Source organism: Crotalus tigris, unplaced genomic scaffold (assembly GCF_016545835.1).
Source record: "Crotalus tigris isolate CLP2741 ecotype Arizona unplaced genomic scaffold, ASM1654583v1 scf7180000018301.7375997, whole genome shotgun sequence".
In the NCBI taxonomy this organism is placed as follows: Eukaryota; Metazoa; Chordata; class Lepidosauria; order Squamata; family Viperidae; genus Crotalus; species Crotalus tigris.
In genome coordinates, this window is record NW_024096931.1 from 1678810 (window position 1) to 1701256 (window position 22447).

At 46.8% G+C, this 22447-nt stretch overlaps 1 protein-coding gene across 1 annotated transcript in view; it reads left to right on the forward strand.

The window, feature by feature from the left end:
• Positions 1–356: 356 nt before the first annotated feature.
• Positions 357–22447, forward strand: part of RAB26 (RAB26, member RAS oncogene family) — a 171362-nt gene continuing 149271 nt past the window's right edge. Inside the window, exons 1-2 of the mRNA XM_039349708.1 lie at positions 357–693; positions 5234–5344. Coding sequence (XP_039205642.1) covers positions 484–693; positions 5234–5344 — 321 coding nt within the window. The 5' untranslated portion in view covers positions 357–483. The remainder of the gene's footprint in view (positions 694–5233; positions 5345–22447) is intronic.

Genomic DNA, 22447 nt, shown 5'->3' on the forward strand with positions numbered 1-22447 from the left:
ATTTGCAGACGAGCTTTTCTGGCACGGGGGTGAGTCAGGCCGGACCCAAAGTGCACCCGGGGGACGGTTGTGCGAACGCGGCCTCCGCTGTCCGGGACGCGCGTCCGAGGAAACTTTCGGGGGAAGCGGCTCCCCGCCAACGCTCCGGCCCCGGGCAGCGCTCCGCAGGTGAGGGCGCCGCTCGCCCCGCCGCTGCCTCGGCCGAAGAGCCCGGCCTGGGCTGCGGGACCGGGCCGGGCCCCTCCCGTCGCCTGCCCTCCCCTCCGGGCCGCTCGCGCGGAGCCGGGCCGGGCTCCCCCGCCCTCCCCGGCAGCGTGGCCGCGGCTCGGGCGCTCCCAGCGGCTGGGAGGCGGGGAGGCGCAGCGGCGGGGCGGGCGCACGGACCGCGTTGGCGAGGACGGGCACCGGACGGGCGGGATGCCGGCGGGGCTGGCCGGGCTGTGCGCGGAGCGGGCGGCCGGCGCGACCTGAGGCAGCGCCAGCATGTCCCGCAAGAAGAGCCCCCGGGCCAAGGGCGGCAGCAGCGCCGCGCCCTCCTCCGCCCTGCCCGCCGCCCAGCAACGCGCCGCCGCCGCCGCCTCAGGCGGGCCGGGCCGGGGCGCGGGCGGGCCGGAGGGGGCGGCCAACGGGGGGGCGCTGCCCAGCCGGCCCTCGCTCAGCAGCAGCGGCGAGTTCCACGACGTCGTCTTCAAGGTGAGCGGCGGGCGCGGCTCGGCCGGGGGGCGAGGGCGGCGCGGCGGGGCTGCCCCGGCGCTCAGCCACCGCTCGACGGGCGGACGGGCGGACCGCTGCCCTGGCCCGGCCGGCGGCTGGGTCGACCGAGGCGGCGCGTGTCGGGGAGGCTCGGCGAGCGCCGCCTGCCTTCCCCAGCCGGGCTGGAGCGTCCCCGGGACGGCCTCGCAACAGGCGCGTCTGCCGCCGGCGGAGCGAAGAGGCGGCGCTCCGGAGCGCCGGCGGGCTTGTTTTGCAGCCGGAGCCCCGCGGAGGTCCCAAGCCGGTCCCGGAACCGCCGGGGTTCCAATTCATCCCGCGCTGCGCCCTCCGCCCGGTCCGCCCCCAAACTGGGTCTGTCTGTCAGCCGCGAGCAGGTGCCTGAAGCGGCTGCTTGCAGGGATTAATCCACAGTAGCGGTTGGAGGTAGAGTGCGCCTGTAGCTGGAAGCTCTTCGCCCCCATGTGACCTACTCTCCGGCGCTCTCTTTCTTTCCCAGCCACCGCCACTTCTGGCGCTGCCAATTCCAGCCTCCGGCGCACTTTCCCCCCTTGAACGTATCGGGTGGCCCTTCCTATCCAGTTGTGTTTGCCCAGCCCAGGACCCTTTTAGGAGCAGGATGGCACCTTTCCTGATGCCAGTCTGGGTATAAAAGGGCAACCGGGGAAGTTTTCTTCCGCTCTGCTGCTGGGACAGTCTGGGTTTGCACCTGGCTCCTGGGAAGAGAGCCCAGGTTTGCTTAAATTAATCCTACTGTCTGGGATTTGCACACAGTACTGGTGGCGTTTGTACAACATGCTTAATTGTAACTCCTATGGGAGTTTACTCAGTGCAGCGTTCATTCTCACAGCGTACAGAACCCCGGGACCCATCACGTGGGCTGCTTTGCACTATCCATGTGCAAGAGAGGGATGGGGCTGAAAGTGAAAAAGGAAGACCAAAACACAAACAATTAGCAGATAGGAGATGTTGTCACAGGTTTATCTAACACAGAGACTTGTCTGCAAACATTCTGAGAAATAAAGATACACACACACACACACTGCAATAAGTTCACTTAATGAACTTGCTAGTAAGAGAGGCTTGGAGGGCTCCTGTCTCAGTTCTCCACATTTGTGATTCTGATTCTTGGCATTACACTAAATAAAGAAAATGTGTGTGTTTCCTTGACCAGATTCTGCAGGAAAGGGGCTGGATAGCGTAAGGAGGGTAAAATTTACCGGTGCTTCATGATCGGGTAACTCAGATACTTACAAAGTGTTTGACTCTGTTAAACTGGATGGTTGGCCATCTATGGCTCACCCTGTTGTGAGTGTGGTGGTGACGGCATCAGGCGAGAAACTGGGAGACTGTGAGTTCTAGTCACACCTTAGGCACAAAGCCAGTTGGGTGTCCTTGGGCCACTCACTTGCTCTCGGCCTCAGGAAGGTGGCAATGGCAAACCACTTCAGAAAAACCTTGCCCAAAAAAAGCCCTGCAGCGTCTTCTCCAGGGGGTCTTTGAGAATCAGACACCGGTGGAAGAAAAAGAAATTTGCTGAGAAGTTTCATGTAGTTTATGTGGGTTTCACCTACTGTAGGTCTCAAAAGTGCTTTTTCAAAAAAAAAGGCAACTGGACTGTTTTTTCCTTGAAGAAGAATAACAAAACATTTTGCTTCTCATCCAAGAAGCTTCATCAGTTGTGATGGGGAGGGGGTTAGGAAGGATAGGTACTGACAGTTGAGAATGGATGGTGGAAGGATAGGTTCTGATTAGAATTTTTTGGGGAGGGGGGGAATGGAAGGATTGAATTTCTTTGCAGTCATCTGGTCGTTTGCACTCTCTCTGAGAGCTCTTGGGGTTTCAAGGTCTCCTGAATCGGTGCAATTGGTTGTGGAATCATTTTTGGAACTGCTGCAAGGGCTGCGTTGTAAACTGGAGATAAGTGGTGTCTTATTCCTCCCCCTTGGTTGAGGGAGGGCTGCTCAATGTTAGCATAAATGGCCTCTTTGACCCCTCTTTCAAACCAATGGTCCTCTCCGTCCAGAATGGGGAGTTTGGGGAGTTTGCTTTGGAAAGAGCGGCCTTTGTCTTTCAAATAACGATGGACCGCTGAATCTTGTCCTGATGGGTTTCATCGCCTACCTTGTGCCGTGCGCTTGTGAAGTGTATGGCTAAAAATATCCCTGCAGATTCTCGGTCATAGTTGCCTCAAAGGTGCTTTTTCAAAAGGCGACTGGTCTGTTTTTTCCTTGAGGGAGATGAACAAAACATTTCATTTCTCATCCCAAAAACATCATCAGTTGTGATGGGGGGGGGAGGATAGAAGGATAGGTTTGCCAAAGATTTACATAAAGCCAAAGCAAATAAGCCAAGAAAAGATTTTAATACAGAATCGGGTAGCTCTGCTGTGGTTGGAAAAGAGGGGTGCAAGAGCCGGGGCACTGATGGAAGAACTTTTTTATCCCAAGAGGTGACTTTGGAAATATCAGCCATGATGTTGAGATGTGATTTGCCCCCGCTCCCCCCTCCTCCCCAGCATGGCAGCAAAGCAAAGCAAAGCAAAGCAAAGCAAAGCAAAGCAAAGAGTGTCCTTGGGCAGGTGAAGCTGAGCTGGTTAGCCAGGTGGAACTGACAGAAACTTCAGGTTCTCTGATGCCGGACTACGGTTCCCAAGAGCCCAGCCAGCAGCAGCAACTGGAAGTTGGCCTTCTCTGCCCCAAAGCTGGAGAGGTGCAGAATGGCTGCTTCTGCTGGAACAGACCACATTTTCCTGTCCTCTTTGAAGGACATCCTGTTGAAATGGGACAACTCGCAATGGCCAGCTCACCGTGGAACAATTCCATGCAGGATAACTCAGTGCGATAAATATTATCGGCCGCTATTTCGTCGACATTATTTCCATTGACAAAAATGAAAAAAAAAAAAAGTCTAAGAAACGGGTGGGTAACATTTATTGCGTTGAATTATCCTGCATGGAACTGTCCCAGGGTGAGTTGGCCATGGCAAGTTGTCCTAGACCAGGGGTAGGCAACCTTGGCTCTTTTATGACTCGTGGACTTCAACTCCCAGAATCAGGAATTCTGGGAGTTGAAGTCCACGAGTCATAAAAGAGCCAAGGTTGCCTACCCCTGTCCTAGACCCACATCCTGTGGCTTGGATCCTTGCTTACTGGAAGTTTCAGCCGCATGTTTGTTTCCTTTGTGGGTGATAGGAAGATTACAGGTGGTGATCAGGGCAATGCTGGCTAGTCCTGGGGTTGGCTGAAAGAGGCCAACTGGGAGAAAGTGAGCTTCCAAGCCAAGTTCCCCCCCCCATCTACAGATGAGCATTCCCACAATCCCATCCTCCCCAGCCTGGAGATGGCCTTAGTCAGAGAAAGGCCCAGCACTGACTGGATTTATACATCATGGTAAACACTGGCTTGTTTTAACCAGCCTTTACTGAAGAATGGACATCAGGCTAAGCCAAACCAAGAAACCATGGTTTGGCTTATCTCTGTGTTCCTAATAATAGCAGAGTAGAGCCCACCATGCCTGGTTTGTTTATTTTCAGTAATTGGTTGTTGTCTCTGCCCTAAACCAGAAAGGATTCTAGGCACAGAGTTGTGGTGTGAACTGTAATCATGGGAAGGGAGTTTAAACGGCACAATGACAGATTTGGTACGTTTGTCGCAACAAACTAAGATTGGTCTGCCAGTCCCCCCTCCCTCCACGAAGTTACCAAGACCTAATATGTCAGCCTTGCATGCTTCTGCTTTGCACTGGTGAATAGTTCTCTCTCTGCTGCTTTGGAGATACAAAGGTCCACAAAGTGGGGGCAGTTTGGGCTGCCAGCAGTCCTACTGTGGAAATCAAGCGAGGGGTCAGTAAAAAGGTGGGCTTGAAACCTAACCACAGTAAAATTCAGACCTCCTTCAGAGCCTGAATGGTGTGATGTTTTGTCCTGCAGAAAATACGATGCCCGCCTGACTTGCCATTTGAGAAAAGAGAGTTCTCTCTAAAATGGGTGAAGACAACCTCTGGCAGCCCCTCCCCGTTTCTTTTCTTCCCTCTCTCTCTTGCAGTGAATGTGGATTTAACCCAGTTGGTCTCAGGCTCAACTCATTACAGCTTTGAGGCAGACAGCTGCAGTTGGGTAGCAGCTGTGTGGAAGCCGCTTCAATTACCCCGTTTGTGCTTCCAGGGAGAATCTGTGGGGCTTCTCGCAACTCAGGAGATGTCAGAATAAATCGGTCTCTCTAAGTCCCTCCGTTGGGAGAAGGGGGTCTTTGCTGCTAGGTAGCAGAATGGCTCAAGTCAGCCTGTGTTAGGCAAGAGACGTTGGGGGGCCTGGAGGAGCACAGTTGTCTGAAGGAAGCGCCACCACCTGAGGAGACCGTCTGAGGCCAGGCAGAGAGGCAGCTGGGCAGCTGTGGAGAGTCTACCATGAAGGCAAAGCAGGACCCTGTCCCGTCTCACTTCTCCCCTTGTCCATTGGGTCCAGGAGGCCAGCGAGGCCACTGCACCCCTTCTCATCTCTTCTCCTCCTCTTCTTCCTCCAGGTGATGCTAGTTGGTGACTCAGGAGTCGGCAAGACCTGTTTGCTGGTGCGCTTCAAGGACGGCGCTTTCTTGGCTGGGAGCTTCATCTCGACGGTGGGGATTGACTTCCGGGTAAGTAGCCCTAGATGACTTCATTTGGGGCTGAGGTTGCCGCCCCAGAGACCTCGGTTCTCCTACCAGCTGAATTGGCAGAAGTGGGCTGTGCCCACTGGGTTGGGGCAGGAGAAGGTCTTGGTGGGCTGCCCACCCCCCAAGGATCCTCTCTGTCTTGAGAGCAGGGAATGTATTATTTATTTATTTTACATTTTATTTACGTATTATTGCATCTATTTTTGCTGCCCATTTTCTCATTTTGAAGTGACTCTGGGCGGCTTACGGCATAGAAACATTAACATCATCGAAAATAAATATTCCAAAAAATGCCCTTTGGCTGAGGAAGCTGCCTTGCCTTGAATCTTCCACCTGCTTATTTGCTCAGGGATGCTGGAGTCCCAAAGGGGTCTGTGGGGAGGGGAGTTTTCTCCTTGCTCGTATTTCCATGTTGGAGGCAGCTAGGGGGCTGTAGGGAGAACCAAGTCCCCCTGCTTAAAAAAAGAAGAAGCCAATCCTTTTTTTTTTTGGACAAGGGCCCGCTCTCTTTGGCACCGCACGCCTGGCTGCCCAGCGGGAATTGAACCAAGAGCCTCTGTGCCTGGTCGATCGTTGCCAGCTGGAGGCAGGAGGGTCCCGGCTGCTCGCTCGGTCCCAGCTGCAGAGGCATTTCTGGGCTTCTTGGAAAGCTGTTTCTTGCTTCGTTTATTCTGCAAAATTGAAAAGCTCCCGAATGAAAGAGGGAAGCGTTTTCTCTCTGTCAAGCATTTCTAATTAAATAATAATAATAGTAATAGTAATAGTAATAGTAATAATAATAATAATAATAATAATAATAATAATAATAGTAGTAGTAGTAGTAGTAGTAATAATAAAAGACTTCATTTCAAGCATTTGGGCAGCTGGCCCAGGATGTTTCAAAACAATTGTTCTGGAGTGGACCTCTGTGGTTCTCCGTACCAGGGACCTTTCCCAAAGCCGTCAGTTCTGGTGCTGAAGGGGCGGCTGCTGGAGTTGGCATTCCATACTGGCTCTTCCTGGGAGAAATGCTTTAACCAGGAACATTGGTAGTGCCAGATAAGGGATGCCTTGCTGAAGTGGGCAGCAGCCGCTTCGAAAGCAAGTTGTCATTGATGTACTAGTCATACAGTTGAGGGAGATTTGTTTCCTCTTGTTCAACCACTTTACATGACCAAAGGGGAGAAAAGGAGGAAGACAGAGTGGCCCTGTTTGTGTGGGGCTGCCCTAGACTTTCATCCCTGTTTCAGCAGCAGGCAGAGAGAATTAATTCCCCCCCCCCCAGAACGCTCTTGGGGGGGGGGGGAAGCTTGGCTGCCAACAGATCTGGGCTTCTGGACGAATAGAATCCTCCCTAAGGGAGGATGCTGGCTATGGATAGCTTTTTTCTAAACCTAGTCTCTCTCTCTCTCTCTCTCTCTCTCTCTCTCTCTCTCTCTCTCTCTCTCTCTCTATCTCTCCCCCTCCCTCCCTCCCTCCCTCCCTCCCTCTGCGGGCCAGGTAGAAACAGGGTTGGTGGATCCAGCCCATCGGAAGCTCTTCCTGTGGGGAACCAATGCTTCCCCTGATCTGTTGCACTAGAGAAGATCTTTCTGGGGATTGAGATTGCTGGTAGTGTCAAATCTGCCATAAACTGGATTTCAGTGGGAATCAATGGCACCTTTTGCGTTGGAACAGTGCTGAGTTTGGCTGCCATCAATGGGCTGCAAAAGGCAGGAAGTGGGATTCCAAAGCAGAGGTGCCTTTACAGCTGTGCAGTCTTCAAAAATGATTGAGAGGAAGAGCTTTAGAATTGGCCCCTGCATGGAGCCCTGAAAAAAAGGTTGTGTCTGCTTTAATGAGCAGCCAGAGGTGCTGTGTGGGTGCGATTTTTCAAAATACTAATTCCAAATCATTCTTTTTGCTGATGGTTCTGGAGAACTTCTTCCAAGTATGGGATGGAAAAAAGGAAACTTTGGGAAGAGTGTAGAAAGCATCTTTCTTTCTTTCTTTCTTTCTTTCTTTCTTTCTTTCTTTCTTTCTTTCTTTCTTTCTTTCTTTCTTTCTTTCCTTCCTTCCTTCCTTCCTTCCTTCCTTCCTTCTTTCTTTCTTCTTCCTTCCTTCTTCTTTTCTTTCTTCCTTCTTTCCTTCCTTTCTTTCTTCCCTTTCTTTCTTTCTTTCTTTCTTTCTTTCTTTCTTTCTTTCTTTCTTTCTTTCTTTCCTCTTACAATGGGAGAAGATGAAAATGTTATAAAACGTGCCTTTGGGCTTGGTTTCACACAAGAGCACAACATCCCTAAGAGTGGAAAGATGCCGTGAGATAAGAGAAAACCCACCTCAAGGGACGGAGGCAGGCTGGCTAGCAGGTGCAGCCCTTGGTCTTTGCTTGCATGTGCACAAGATTGCTGTTGCCGCTTTTTTCACTGCTTCTTGTCATATGGCCATTTGTGAGTGTTTTTACTCCCCTCCCCCTCATGTAAATGTCTTCTTTGACAGTTTCTCTTCGCTGTCTTGAAAGAACAAAATTATGTTCTAAGGGTATCAAGTTAAAAACCTTTCTTTTGCTTGTTCTTATTCTTTTGGCAGTCTAGTAGAGCTCCAAAAGATGCACAGTTATAGAAGCTTCTTCAATACACACTTTAAATCTCCTTGGTTCTTAATGCCTCTTTTTTCTGCTTATGAAACGGTCACCCAAGTAGATTCCTGGCCGGTCCCCAAACCCTTTGCTAGGAAGCTTTCTTTTTTTTTCAAAACAATTTTTATTCGTTTTCCATTTTACACCAACACAGCTTAAGAACCCGCGTGGGAACATGGTGATCCGTTTTTTTTAAAAAAACAAGCAATAACATAGTAAATATATACCCAGCCTTTCTTAAAAAATTCCCTCTCTATCTATATAGGGTATTATAATCAAATTAATACATTTCCAAATGAATTCATTCATTACTATATCTAACCATCAACTAGATTAATCAATAAAAAATTAATCTATAAAAACCTATATTTCTTCACACATTTAAACTTAAGCTTAACGAACTCCATTGATTTAAAAACATAATCAAATCAATATCTTTCTAAAACAGTGGTTCTCAACCTTTCTAATGCCGCGACCCCATAATACAGTTCCCCATGTTGTGGTGACCCCCAACCACTTATACATCACCGGGTGCCAGGGGCATGGCCAAAGAAAAGGGGGAAAAAATGGCGGACAGCCTTGTTTGGCGACCCCCGTGAAATGGTCGTTTGACCCCAAATGGGGTCCCGACCACAGGTTGAGAACCACTGTTCTAAAACCAACTGATTCACTAATATAACATTTCATCCAAGTTATATAATTAAAGATAAACTAACATTATCTATTTATATTGTTATAGGCTCATTAAAACATTTCTAAGTTAGGAGGTTTCCTGTAACCACCCTATCTGAGAGCTCCTGAATTCTCATCCCTTTGACCTTTTGTGGGGACCAGGAGCCCCTTAGTGCCTCCACAAGGGAAGCAGCATTTGGGGCCTGAATACATCTTGGAAATGAGTGATGAGAGAGGTGGTCCAGTTTTAAAGTTACAGGAAACTTTTTAAAAACACGACGGAGGGTCCTCTGGCAGTGTTAGGAATCCCAGAAGGAGAATTTTTACTAATAAAGCATCTAGAATCCTAGTTACGTTGAGCAACATGACCCGTCAATGTCTCATCAGCAGAACAGATTGTTCTCCGAGTCCTTGAGCAGGAGAACATCACAGTTTCCTTCTGCCACTCTGATTTTGGTGGTTGTTGCGTTTTTCTTTGACCTTCCTTTCGGAAAATCTTGGTGGGGGAGGGGGGGAATCAGAACCTCTTGAGTATTAGCTTTTTCCCCACTGCTGGTTGCAGGAAGCGTCTTTGCTTTAAAGATGTCCTGCCATGTTCCAATTACTGAAATATAGTTGACTCTAAAAATGCCACCACATTTCAATGAACACTGGTAAACTTCTCCATGGAGCAAAACGTTCTTCATTTTAAAGCCAGCTCGGCTTTGTTTTGAGATTTTTTTTACCCTTAATCAGATTGCATTTTTTGAGATACTTTCCCAATCTTTCCTGATTTGCAAAGATGCTGCAGGTTTCTGAGGAGAGCTTTTCCATAACGGAAGTGTGCGTTTTATGCTAGATGGCTTTCCAATTTCCCCAGGATCTATAATTGCTCCTTCCCAATTACATGATTACCAAACATTTTAGATCATCATTCTATAATTATGACAATAAATCAGAGATGGTTTTGCAGTCTGGCCGATGTATTTGTCTGGACAGCTAATGGCATTTCTGAATGTAAGATAAATCATTCCAAAGAGTGATCAGTCAACAAAAACTCTGCCTCTTCCATTATCATTTTCTTTGTGGATTGAAAAAATAATAATAATCAGGAGGAATCTGGTAGCCATGGTGCTATCAGACTCCTCTTGATTCTTTCCTGTTAACACAGCTCCCCTCCTACAGTGTCTGACTGGTTTTAAATTGTACGTGTATATACAGCATCGTGCAGAGTGTAGAAAAGGAGTAAGAAATAGTAAACTAAAGAATTTATAGGAATAAAATTAAAGAAAAATAACACAAACTAAAACTAGTTTACAAACTCTCCATAGCTTTCTAGCCCTGCAAATCATCCTAGAACATCCATACATTACCTCAGGGTTTCTCAACCTTGACACGTTAAGACATGTAGACTTCAACTCCCAGAATTCCCCAGCCAGCTGTGCTAATAACATTGCCGTGCTGCAAATGTGGGTGAATTGAATTGAATTGAGTATATAGTTAAATCATTCACTTAGCAGTCCATTTATTGTTAATGCATGTTTTACTTCCATCATATACCTTTCTCATCATGTTCAAAATCCAAATTTCAACTCCTTATGTCTGAGAAAAACTTGAAGTAATTTCCTTTATCAAATACTTTCTCTAAATCAGGGGTCTTCAAACTTGCCCCTTTTAAGACCTTTTTTCTAAACAAATATTCATTAGTTACCAGTGTAATTCCTTCCTGGGTTTCCAAATTGCTCAATTACTTTTTCTTTTTGGTCTTTATATATTTAAACAGAAAAAATAAGAAAAAAGTGAAATATATATATATATATATATATATATATATATATATATATATATGTATGTATGTATATGTATATACACACATATGTATATGTATATGTACACCTTTTTTGGATGGAACATTGTAGGGTAGGCAAGGCAGGTTGTATGATGTGTGTGAGTTCTGACAACTTTTTTTTTTTTACAAAAAAGCACTGTATGGAACTATATATTCTTATACATGTAGGTAAATTTATATGGATATATAATGTATTATACAACATATTTCTTTGCAATCAATCATACAGTATGTCTGAAATGGTATGGGGTTTCCTGCCTGAGCAGAGGCTAGATGACCTCCAAGGTCCCTTCCAACATTATTATCATCGTTGTTGTTGTTGTTAGGTCTGTAAACAGTTTGTTCATATTCTGGTTTCTCTTCTGATCGTGTATATATGTCTTACTTTTTACCGATCACTTTTTCTGTATTCCCACATCTGGTTTCCAGCGCTCCCTTTGCATCGCCTAACAAAATCACTTTTCCTTTACTCAGAAAGTTCCGCATTTCTTCCCAAAATCCCAACTCTGTTTTTTTTCCCAGTATCGTTGTAGTGTAGCCTGCAATGATCACCATCCTATGTGTGTGAACGAAAAGAGGAATCCATAGCAACCTATGTTGGTAGAATTATAACAGCAGTAAGTACAGCACGGATGGTGGGAGAGCTGGGTTCCAATTCCAAGATCAGCATGAGACTTGCAGGGCATGGACAGACCATTCCCTCAGTTTTGCAGAGCTCCTGGACATGCACACACACACACACACACACACACACACACACACACACACTTTCTGAGGTTGATTGTTGTCTTTCTGTAAGAAGAATTTTGCCTTGGGGCCTTCTTTCTAAAAGGAGGTTGCAGACGCCGTGCAATAAATAATTCTATTTAACAGACTTTGTTTCACTTGCAATAAACTGGTCCCAAACCTGAATCTGTCTTAATGTCATCTAAATTATTGATTGGAATACATCGGATTCCCTGCTTCTTGTAGCTTTAGGCAATCAAATAACGGTTAGTTCATTTCCCCACATTTCAGTTTTGCTTGAGGCTGTCTGTGGTTGGGTGGCAGCCGGGGGAATGCCAGGAAGGGAAGCTTTGCTCCTTGTAATATATAGACATTGGGGTGCGGAGAAAGAATTCGGGCTGGCATGTCAGATCTAGACACGGCGCCAAGAGGATAACCTATCCTGGCGTCTCTGTCCACACGTTGATCTCCTGCTCAGAGCGGATGCCAAGAGGCAAACACAGAAGAGCAGGGACAACCCTAGAGAAGGTGGCCTTTCTCTTAGCAGAGAGGTGGACCTTACCTTTAGCAAAACTGGGACTAAATCCAGGAGATGAGAAAGCGTGAGTAAGTTGGAAGGAAGAGAAAACACTAACATGTTTCCAAAATTCTATTTTCATAGACAATCTCAATAAAGTAGAGATTTCTTGTGGGGTCTCTTTTTGACTTGTCTATTTGAATGGCTACGTCAAGACATTGCTAGATCTCTTTTCTACATTCTCCAGTACTGTCTATATACGATCCACATTCTCCTGTCTGTTTTTATCCTTTAACTGATCCAATCAATGCATCATATGAATAACAGAGTTAGAGGGGACCTTGGAGGTCTTCTAGTCTAACCCCCTGCTCAAGCAGGAGACCTTATGCCCTTCTAGACAAGTGACTCTCCACTCTCTTCTCCAGTAATGGAGCACCCACAACTTCTGGAGGCAAGCTGTTCCACTGGTTAATTTGTCCTCACTGTTTGGCAGTTTCTCCTTAATTCCAGGTTGCTTCTCTCCTTGAATAGTTTCCACCCATTGTTTCTTGTCTTCCCTTCTGGTGCTTTGGAGAATAGCTTGGCTCCCTCTTCCTTGTGACAACCTGGATGCAGTTTAGTTGCATCAAAAGCTGCAAAACTCAGGGGCAGGCTGTGGTAGCTGATGGGTGTTCGCAGTTCCTTATAAACTGCATGTATTTTCATCACCTTTATCTCTTCAAATGGGGCAGCCAGAGTAGCGAGCTGCATTTTGCACCTGCCACAGCCCCTTCCTCCCCCCCCCCAATGAGTTTTGTCACCTGCTCTGGGTGCCTCAGCATCCCTCGGCCAGAGCCAGCTCCAGCAGGCCGTGAGGAGAGTTCCTCTTCTCTCCTGAATTATGAAAGTTCCGGAGATTTGATTTTTGATAGAACTAGTGTAATGGCTTGTTTCGAGTTGCCGAGCAGATGTCTCTCTTTCTGCAAATGGACCAGAGGTTTTTGTTCTGGTGGCTCTTGGGGAGGGGGCTAGGGTTATTAGCAGTTAATTTGCCTTTCTCCCATAAAACAGCCTGTCAACGTGTTTGAGACTTTGGGCTTCTCTGTCAGAGAAAATTTAGTTCATTTTTGCTCACCGGAGGCCTTAATTAAACCATCAGAAGGCTGACAAGATTTAAACAGCCTCTGATTCACCGCAGAATAAAAAGTGAAATACTTTAACTTTTTCTTCCTAAGTGGAAAAGCTGAGCTGCAAATGTACTTTTGCTTTCGGGGGCTGTCACCGGATGCCTCCAGACAGAATACTGAAGAGTTATTTTCCTATCATGAGCAAAAATTACTTTCAGGTAATGGAATCGGGAAAACATTTTGCAAATGGGTGATATCAAGAAGGGATTTTTTTTTTATGGCTCATCCTCTGAGCTACTTTAGCACGTTTCCTTCAGTCCTTGAAGCGGCAAAGAGGTGTGATGACACGATTTGTCCTCTCCTAACAGCCAACCTCTATTCTGGTTCTGTCCTTATGGTTTTTGATTGTCCTCCCAGTTGTGTTTTCACTGCCATTGGCTGAGTGGGCTAAAGCAGCTCCTATTGCTCTCCTGAATGTGGTGGCTTTGGTATAACAGAATGCATGGATGACCTTGAGCAAAGGGGAGAAGACTTGCTGCCCAAGGAATGGCCAGAGAAGAGGGCTAAGAGCCCCCAGTCGCTTAATGGTTGGAGAAAGAAGCTCAAGAAGGATTCACCCTAATGGAGCGAGTAGTTAAAAATGGAGGTGGGAAGATTTGTACTTTCAGACCTGCAAGATTCTGTTAAGGTTGTCTTACAATAAAGTGAATTTAGCTCATCTGGTCGTATTTTCTGTCTGGTTTACCTGGGAAGGCCGATGTCAATCTTGTAAGCTTGAAAATGCAAACTTCCCTCTTTTAACTGCTCGCTCTATTAGGGTGGATCCTTCCTTGGTTTCTTTTTTTGACCGTTATGCGACTTAGGGATTCTGCTCCTCTTCTCCGTTCCTAAGCTGCATCTTTGCTCCTTTTCCCTCAAGGTCACCCATGCATTCGTTACATTTCATAGAATCCTAGGGCTGGAAGGGACCTTGGAGATCTACTAGTCCAGTAATGGTGAACCTTTTAGACACCGAGTGCCCCAAAACCGCTCCCTCCCGCTCCGCCCCTGCCCCACCTGCCCACAGGGCCACTTACCACCTCCACCGTCCGCCACAGCACATCGCCCAGGCAGCCGTGCAGCGTCATAGCGGCCCTGCCCTCTGCCTGCACCCCACAGCATATCTGTGCGTGACGGAGCACAAGGGCAGAGTCTTGTCCCTGCTTCCCAGCTGCCATGTCCTTGGCTGCGCTGCTCTGCACGGGCCACGTCCAGGGGTGACTCTCCTCTGGGGGGGGGCTGCTGGTGAGGAAGGGTCCGCAGGGGGAGGCAGGGCTTGGGCGATGGCACGCGTGCCCAAAGAGAGGGCTCTGCATGCCACCTCTGGCATGCGTGCCATAGGTTTGCCACCACTGTTCTAGTCCAACCCCCTGCCCAAGGCAGGAGACTTTATAAACCTGGTCTACGGAAGCCAAGAAGTCAGAAACCTGATCCTTCTCTTCCATCAGAATCACCAAAGGATGTGATTTTCATTGATGCCCAAATCTTTCTCTAGTTGCCACCTAGTATTTCTGCCAAAACTGGAGAGGAAAAGTCTAGGCAGCAAACGACCAAGGAGGTGATAAGACGATGCACCCCTCCCTGCCCAAATTAAAGCCATAGAAAGCAAGCCCTGATCAGCAGTGGGCAATTGGTAGTCCTTAGAAACAGGTTTTTTATTTCCTGGTGATGATCTGCTGCCCAAAGAATTAGCCTCAGTCATCAAGAGAGGCCAGCGCTGTTCCAAAGAGTGCCAAAAGAAGCCCAATGCTGTTTCACAAGACCGGCATGTGGATAGAAAGCCTGCATAAGAGCTCACTTGCGCTTCCCCCCCCAAAAAAATCACAGGCATGTTCTGGGCAGCTGCCCACAAAACCCGAGCACCCTGCTGAAATCAGGATGGGCAAGGAGAGAGCACCAACCAGGGGTGCATCCTTGCGCCTGAAAGTGGCCAACAGGTTGCTGGATCATTATCCACAGTCCCTGCCAAAGCACCACAACTCGTGCATAGAAGAAGGCCTGTGATGAAGAAGGTGGAAAACCACAATGGGCTGGAGAAATGGCAAGGCAGGCAGGTTCAGTTGTGGATGAGAGGAAGGCGGCATCCTGAGGGCAGAGCAGGGATTCTCCCGGGATCCTGTGGGTCAGCTCCAGTGGGAGGTATCCCAGCTGGCCTTTTTTTTTTTTTTTTGCTGTGGCAATTTTTTTCTGAGCAGGGATGGGATTTAGGATAACGGAGTCTTCCTAATTTGCCTTTGGGGGATGCACAACAATTGTGATTGTGCCACAGGAGGGAGAGGACTAATTGTTTATCCGTGTCAGAAGCATCACGATTAAAATAAGGCATACTATACGATAGTAGTTCTCAACCGTGTCTTCACCACGGACCCCCTTTAAATACCTGTTATGTCACAGGCCCCCAAGGCTTAACTCAAGATTTAAATCACAATATTTCTTCAAGCCTTCATGGACCCCGTGACGACATCGTGGCCCCCCGGGGGTCCGCAGACCACAGCTTAAGAACCACTGCTATATGATATAAAATTTAAAATATAAAATACAAAACATGTACAAATTAATCAGCTCTTGTCTAGAAACTAGCAACATTAATTGCGTTCAGTCGCGCTGCCACGAGGTCCTCCAGTGTACACTGATCAGGACACAAAAAGCAGGCATGGTAGTATTTGTGTTGTTTTCTGTATGTCACCACAATTGCAAAGAACAGAAGCCATTGGATAGCCCCATTTGTTCAGAGTGTCCCTGGAGCTTGTTGTACCCTTGTGCAGTCTGTTCAACCATTTCCGTACTTCCCAGCTTTTGTCAGATCCAAGTGTCAGCCCCTTCCTTGGTTCCATCCAGTGCTGGTCCTTTGTAGCTTTCCATAGGTCCACTCTGCTTTCAGATTCTTCGAAGAGAGGACTAATTTGTCATCTCTTTTATTGGAGTTGTTTTTAAAATAAAATAAAAAATAACACAAGATAGTGGACCCTAGTTTTGCCATTACTTTCATGTTGGGTGAAAGTTACTTCATTGGTAATTGATGATTTGGGGGGCTGGGATGTCTCTAGATCAGTGGTTCTCAACCTTTTTAATGCCGTGACCCCCAACCGGTCGTAAGTCGAGGACTAAACCGGTCGTAAGTCGAGGACTAAACCGGTCGTAAGTCGAGGACTAAACCGGTCGTACGTCAAGGACTACCCAACCGGTCGTAAGTCGAGGACTTTCCCTGCCCAGGAGCGCCACGCATGCATGGTGCCGCCCCCTGCACCCGGCCGAGGCATAGCTGGCAAGCGGCAGAGACGGAGCAGGCCGACCACCGGCTGGGCCACCAGCTGGCCCAGCCCAAGGCACCCACCGGAAAAGGGGGAAAAAATGACGGATAGCCTTGCTTGGCAACCCCCGTGAAATGGTCGATCGACCCCAAATGGGGTCGCGACCCATAGGTTGAGAACCACTGCTCTAGATGCTTCAACGGTGGGGTTGGAGGCCATAAACAGCCAATAGCCACTGGCCCCACTGTCTTTGTCACCCCTCTTTTCCCCATAAGAGAATTTCTTTTCCTTCAATTCAGTTGTGTCCAGTTCTGGGAGGCCACCTGGACATGTCCCTGCAGTTTCCTTGGCAAGATTTTTCAGAAGAAGGCTTGCCATTTCCTTCTTCCCAGGCTTGAGAGAAAGTGGCGAGTTCAAGGACTCACAGTCTCTTGGTTTCTAGTCCAGTGCTTTATAACCATTGCAACAAACTGATTCTCGCTAAGACTATTTACAAGCATATTTACTATGTGAAGGCCGACTGAGCCCTCGGTGTGTTTTTGTAGAGCTGGGATTGTGCTTTTGGCTGAGCTGGGCTTTCCAGAGATTAGGTTGAGGTGCCAAAGCTGAAGGCAGAGAAGGGGCAAGTCCTACTCCTCCATTGCTTCCAGGGTAGCTCTCTGCACCGTTAAGCTTCTTTCTCAGCACTGCATTCCCCTAGAAGAGCTTTGCAAATGTGGGGAGCATACTGGCCTTTGAGTCAGTCCCTGTTCCCATCCTTGGTATCTGAATTCTATGCTTCAGGAGCTGTTTCAGAATGAAAGGTGCCCCTAAATGTCTTGCCTTAATGGGATCTGCCCTCTTATGAATATTTTGCTGCTTCAGGCGAGAAGAAGCAACAGGCAAGACGATCCTTTGATGAACAAAGCTTCTGTCATTACGTTACTTTTTAACGATCAACTTTATGGGAACTTAATGACTAAATCATAAGGGCCATTTATTCTTGGAAGATACAGTCTTCGGGCTGATAGATAGAACTGAGTTTGTACTGGAATTTGGCTGCAAAAACAGCCCCCCTCCAAGTCTCACTTATGTGGAGGGGGGGAAAGCCTGCATGGGACAAATTGGTTCTACATGAAGTAAACGGTGGTGGGATGTTTCCAGGCATCGAACTGTGGAGGGTTTTATGGATTTGAATTGGAAACCGATGCAGCTCTAAGACTTTTCTTGCCTGGCTAGGGAAGAAATTGCAAGAATGGGTTTTCAAGGACACCTGTCAGAATCCACTTATACTTCATCTCCAGTTATCAAATATAGAAAACCCCAATTCCGCCTTCTCTGGATTCTGCCATAAGAGGGAGAGAAGGGGGAGAACAAAGGGGCTTTATGGCCCTCACTTCCTTCAGTATACGTCTAAGGAACTGAATGTGTGTATTGCAAAAGAACTAACCATAAGAATGGGGCCGTTTTCCTTTCATGTAGTTTCTTTGAAGTCTCCATCCAGCCAGGCAGTAATGAAAAGGGGGGTGGAAGTGTAATGCCTGAGACTGTCGCTGAAAGAGGGGGTTGATTGGGTGGGGCTACTGGGGAAACCCTTAAAACCTTGAATGGGAGAGCTTGGACCCCAAGTCCTGTCTAGCACGCCTGCAACCACTTCTTCTTAATAAAGGATGCCTGTTGGAAGAATTATTCCAAGAGTTCTGTCTTCTTAAGATGCAAAGTGGGGTGGGTCCTTACAACACCAGATAATTTGGCTTATTATATAGCAAAGCTAAATAAACAGGACGGAAGAGCTCCAGTGACCACCTGCATCAAAGGGAAGCTGTAATTATAGTGAAATTCGTGTTCAAATTTTTACACATCTTTTCTCACCCAAACGCTGGAAAGGGCTAGAAGCCATCCTCTTTTGAGTGGGAGAGGCAGTTTCCATCTGCTTCTTGTCGTGGTGGTGGTGGTTGTTTTGGTAGCAGACGAGTCTAATGTCAGGTTGTTTGCTTGTGACTGTCTGAGAACGGGTTCTCACAACTGGGCCCACAGAACAGGTGTTAGGTGGCTGTCACTGCTCTTCCCTGTGGCAGCTGTCTTTGCACCCACTGTTATTCCTGGGAAGTCTTCAAAGACTGTCCTAAGCTGGGCGTGTTGCATTGGCCGGTCCTGGAGGAGATGAGGATGACCTTCTCTTGCTCCAGGTTTCTGGTCCCAGAAGCGCCTCATCAAGGGCAAAGTCTCAGCCTCTACCTCCCTGTCTAGAAGTCTGCCTAGACCAGTGGTTCTCAACCTTTTTAATGCCGCGACCCCCAACCGGTCGTAAGTCAAGGACTACTCAACCGGTTGTAAGTCGAGGACTACTCAACTGGTGCAGCACCGTTTGCAGAATGGGACTTTTGGAGGGCTCAGCAGGGCAGAGACAGCCTGGATAATTCCTATTGGCTTTTGAAAGCAATAGAAATAAGACTCTATTCAAGAGAGTCAATTCTATTGGCTTTCAAAAGCCAATAGAATAAAAGGGAGTAGCACAGCTAAGGAAAAGGGGGAAAAAATGGCGGACTGCGTTGTTTGGCGACCCCCGTGAAATGGTCGTTTGACCCCAAATGGGGTCCCGACCCACAGGTGGAGAACCACTGGTCTAGAAGAACCCCAAAGTCGGGGAGCTGCTCCTTCAGGGAATGCCAACCCATCTGGAGTTATAGCTGAAGCTGATGGAGAACCAGGTGATTTCTGGACAAACGGGACCTTTTTGCAGAGCTTCATCTTATAGCCCGTTTCTCATGATCCCCATGATCTTCACAGCCTGGATCAGACTTTCAGTGCATATCTGGAGAATTCCTGAATAGAGAGGGGTATCTGAGAATTGTTGGCATTCTGGTGGTCCATCTCCCTGGCCTGAAGGGTGACCTTTCCCAACACTTTGTGTAACAGGAGAGAAAGAGGAATGATTTGGGACTTCATCTGTCCTCAGCTGCTGCTCTCTCGTTTCTTTCCTCCTCCTTCTGAGAAAGACCCATTGTGGTGCAGTGCCCCATCCCTCGCAGGTGGCCCAGAAAGACAGAATGGCAAGGGCCATCAAAGGCCATCCAGTGAAGGTTATCAGTCAAAATACCAATATGGCTTTTGCCCAGGTCATTGCCTCAACCTGGGCCTTGAGGGATCTAGGTAATCTGTGCTGTTGAGGGATCTAGGTAATCTGCACTTTTCATTTGGGTGGCTGCTTGCCTTAGGGCAGAAATGAGAGCTGGCGGGGGTGGGGCTAATCTTTCCCATTTTCCGTTAGGGAAATGGATGACTTTACGATGGTTTTTGTGATTGTGACAAGCTATTAGAATTTTGGGAATCGAGAAAGCTCTGCAAAAGTGATTAAGAGTTGCCTGGATTTATACCGTGGCAGATTTAGGGCCTGGATTTTCAATAAGGTTTCCAGGCATATATTTATTGATTAATTTAAAGGGTGAATTTAAATTATGTACATTGGACTTGGTTTAAAGCATAATGTCAAGTGGGGTTTAAATTCTGACTCTGCTTTCAATGCCAGATAAATAACTAAGGACTTTAAACAAGTGCAGATTGTCAGGATTCCACCCTTGAATTACAAGTTTGGGTGAGTCCTGCTCAGTGGGTACAGCTTCCTGGAATCGTGGCAGGCAGGAGGCTCAGATCTGATAACTTGAAAAAATATTCAGAAAGTTTAATAAATTAAGTTCAATAGTCAGAGCATCCTGGAAGAGGCCTTACCAAGCGGATACGGGCCCCTTTATCTCATTGTCTGTTCCTGTTTATTGGGGCGCTTAAGAAAATGTATTGGCATTGATTGTTCAGCCTAAAAGAGCATCTTCATTCTGCCAAAATCTGCAGCAAGATAACTGCATACTGATGGCTCAATAGTCTGCTCTTTAATAGGAAAATAAGAATAAAAATATTTCTACCTCTAATAGTCTTTTTTTAAAAAATATACCCAATGATGCTAAAAAAAAGAGTGGGGCCAAGCATACAATTCTGGTTTTCCGATATGAAGTAGCTTTTATGTGGGTTGAGGTCCCACAATTGTGTTTGCAAAGCTTAGGAAGAAAGATCTGATTGGTAGAAGGGGCTTAAAATTACAGGATCGGTTTATGAACCTTTAAAGCAGTGTTTCTCAACCTTAGCAACTTCAAGAGGCGTTGACTTCAACTCCCACAATTCCCTAGCCAGCATGATTTCTGGGAGTTGAAGTCCATACATCTTTAAAGTTATCCAGGTTGAGAACTGCCGCTTTAAAGAATAATCTAGCTTCAATTCCACAGGAGACCCATAAACAGCAACAATATTTTCCTAACAGAGAGAAAGCCAGGTGCACTTGGAAAGTAATTCAAAGTGTTCTTGAATTGCAGAAGAACCACCTGGTCACTGGCACTCTTGCGTGATAGCTCCTAAGGCACTTTGACCCCTTGACTGTCTTAAAGAAGTCCAGATGTTCCCACCTGACATACTCTATTTTATACTTCTTATAGGGAAAGGTCCTTCCTCCGGAAACTGTCTGTGGAGATTCCCAGTCATTCAGGTCATAGTTGTCTCAAAGGTGCTTTTTTTCTTCAAAAGGCAACTGGACTGTTTTTTTTTTCCTTGTGGAAGAAGAAGAAAATGTTTCACTTCTCATCCAAGAAGCTTCATCAGTTTTGATGGTGGGAGGATCCATCCCTCCCCATCATCTCGTCTCACCTGTCAGTATCTATCCTTCCATTAGAACAGTTCAGTTGCCTTTTGAAGAAAAATGCACCTTTGAGATTTCTTCTGGCAATGATTTTCTCCTCCTGGGGCCATTCCTTCTGGTTTAGGTGATGAGTGGCTGGAGTGATCAGGTCTACTGCAATTCAGCAGGTGAGTCATCCTGACTCTTTAAGCCAGAGGGTCCTGATGAAGTCTTAATGAATGAGGCCCTTCTGATCAAAGATAGAAGCATAGCCTCTCACCAAGGTGTATGCTAAATCAGCTTGATTATAACAAAATTCAGTGTATTTAACCTTTTCCTCTTTGATATTCAAGGTTTTCTACAGAAGATTCACATCCCTCTCCTTTTTTGCAGGAAGGCATTGGGGAAGGTGGGGAGGTGTCACAGATGAGTGAGGTTGAGATTTTTTGGTATTTTCCAGTATTTGAGGGGCTGTCACAAAGATGAGGGGATCAAACTATTTTCCAAAGCATCAAAAATCAAGACAAGAACCAATGGATGGAAACTAACCCAGGAGAGAAGCAACCTAGAACTAAAAAAAATTCCTGACAGTGAGGACAATTAACCAGTGGAGCAGCTTTCTTTCAGACGTTGTGGGTGCTACAACACTGGAGGTTTTTAAGAAGAGATTGGACAACACTTATGTGGAATGGAATAGGATCTCCTGCTTAAGCAGGGGGCTGGACTAGAAGACCTCAAAGGCCCCTTCCAACTATGTTATTCTATGTTCTTGGGCACATTTGTGGTTTTTTTTTTTTACTTTGTTTCTCAAAACTACTAAGCTTCATTAAAACAAATGTACATATCTGCCTCACAAGAAGAAAAAATATGTCAGATTGGCCCAGGGCTACTGCATATGGGCCAGCTTGGGCTTATGGTTGTTCACTTTTAATGTGGACACTTTACACAGATTATTAAAAAGATGTAGCAAATGGATCCTAAGCACTTTATTTTTAGAAATGTGTATTTCTTTCTGCCCTTTGATTCAGAAATAGAAATGGCAGCGAGCTTGGCTGATCCCCTTGCATATTTTAGCCCCAAAATCTTTGGGTTCAGCCAATTATTTCTTCTCTGTTCCATTTTTCTGGTATTCCATGTGACCCAGTTAACATCTCCAGACAGTCCAAGCAGTTTCTACATCTTTCTCTCAGGTTTCTAGATTAACTCTTATCTGATTGTGTCTAGATTGTGTTTCAGAGTTTTTAAGCCAGTCTCTGAGAAAAAACTGTTTTCTGATTAGAACAAAATAGCTTAGCTATAGCAAGGGAAGTATCAGAAGGGACCAATTAGCAAATTTTCAGCAGATTGCCTCCTCTAATTTCCCCATAAGAATTTGAATTATTCAGGGCAGAGAGTGAAGCAAAAGAATCCAACTTTATCCTTGATTGAATGGGAAAAACCAAGTGCACCTTGGAATCATAATTTTGCAGAGTTGGAAACAAAGATCGGATGGTGAAGAAGCCTGTTTACAGAATACAGAATAACAGAATTGGAGATCTTCTAGTCCAACTTCCTGCTCAACCAGAAGACCCTATACCATTCCAGACAAATGGCTGTCCAATCTCCTCTTAAAAGGCTCCAGTGAAGGAGCACCCACAACTTCTGGAGGCAAGTTGTTCCACTGGTTAATTGTTCTCACTGTCAGGAAATTCCTCCTTAGTTCTAGGTTGTG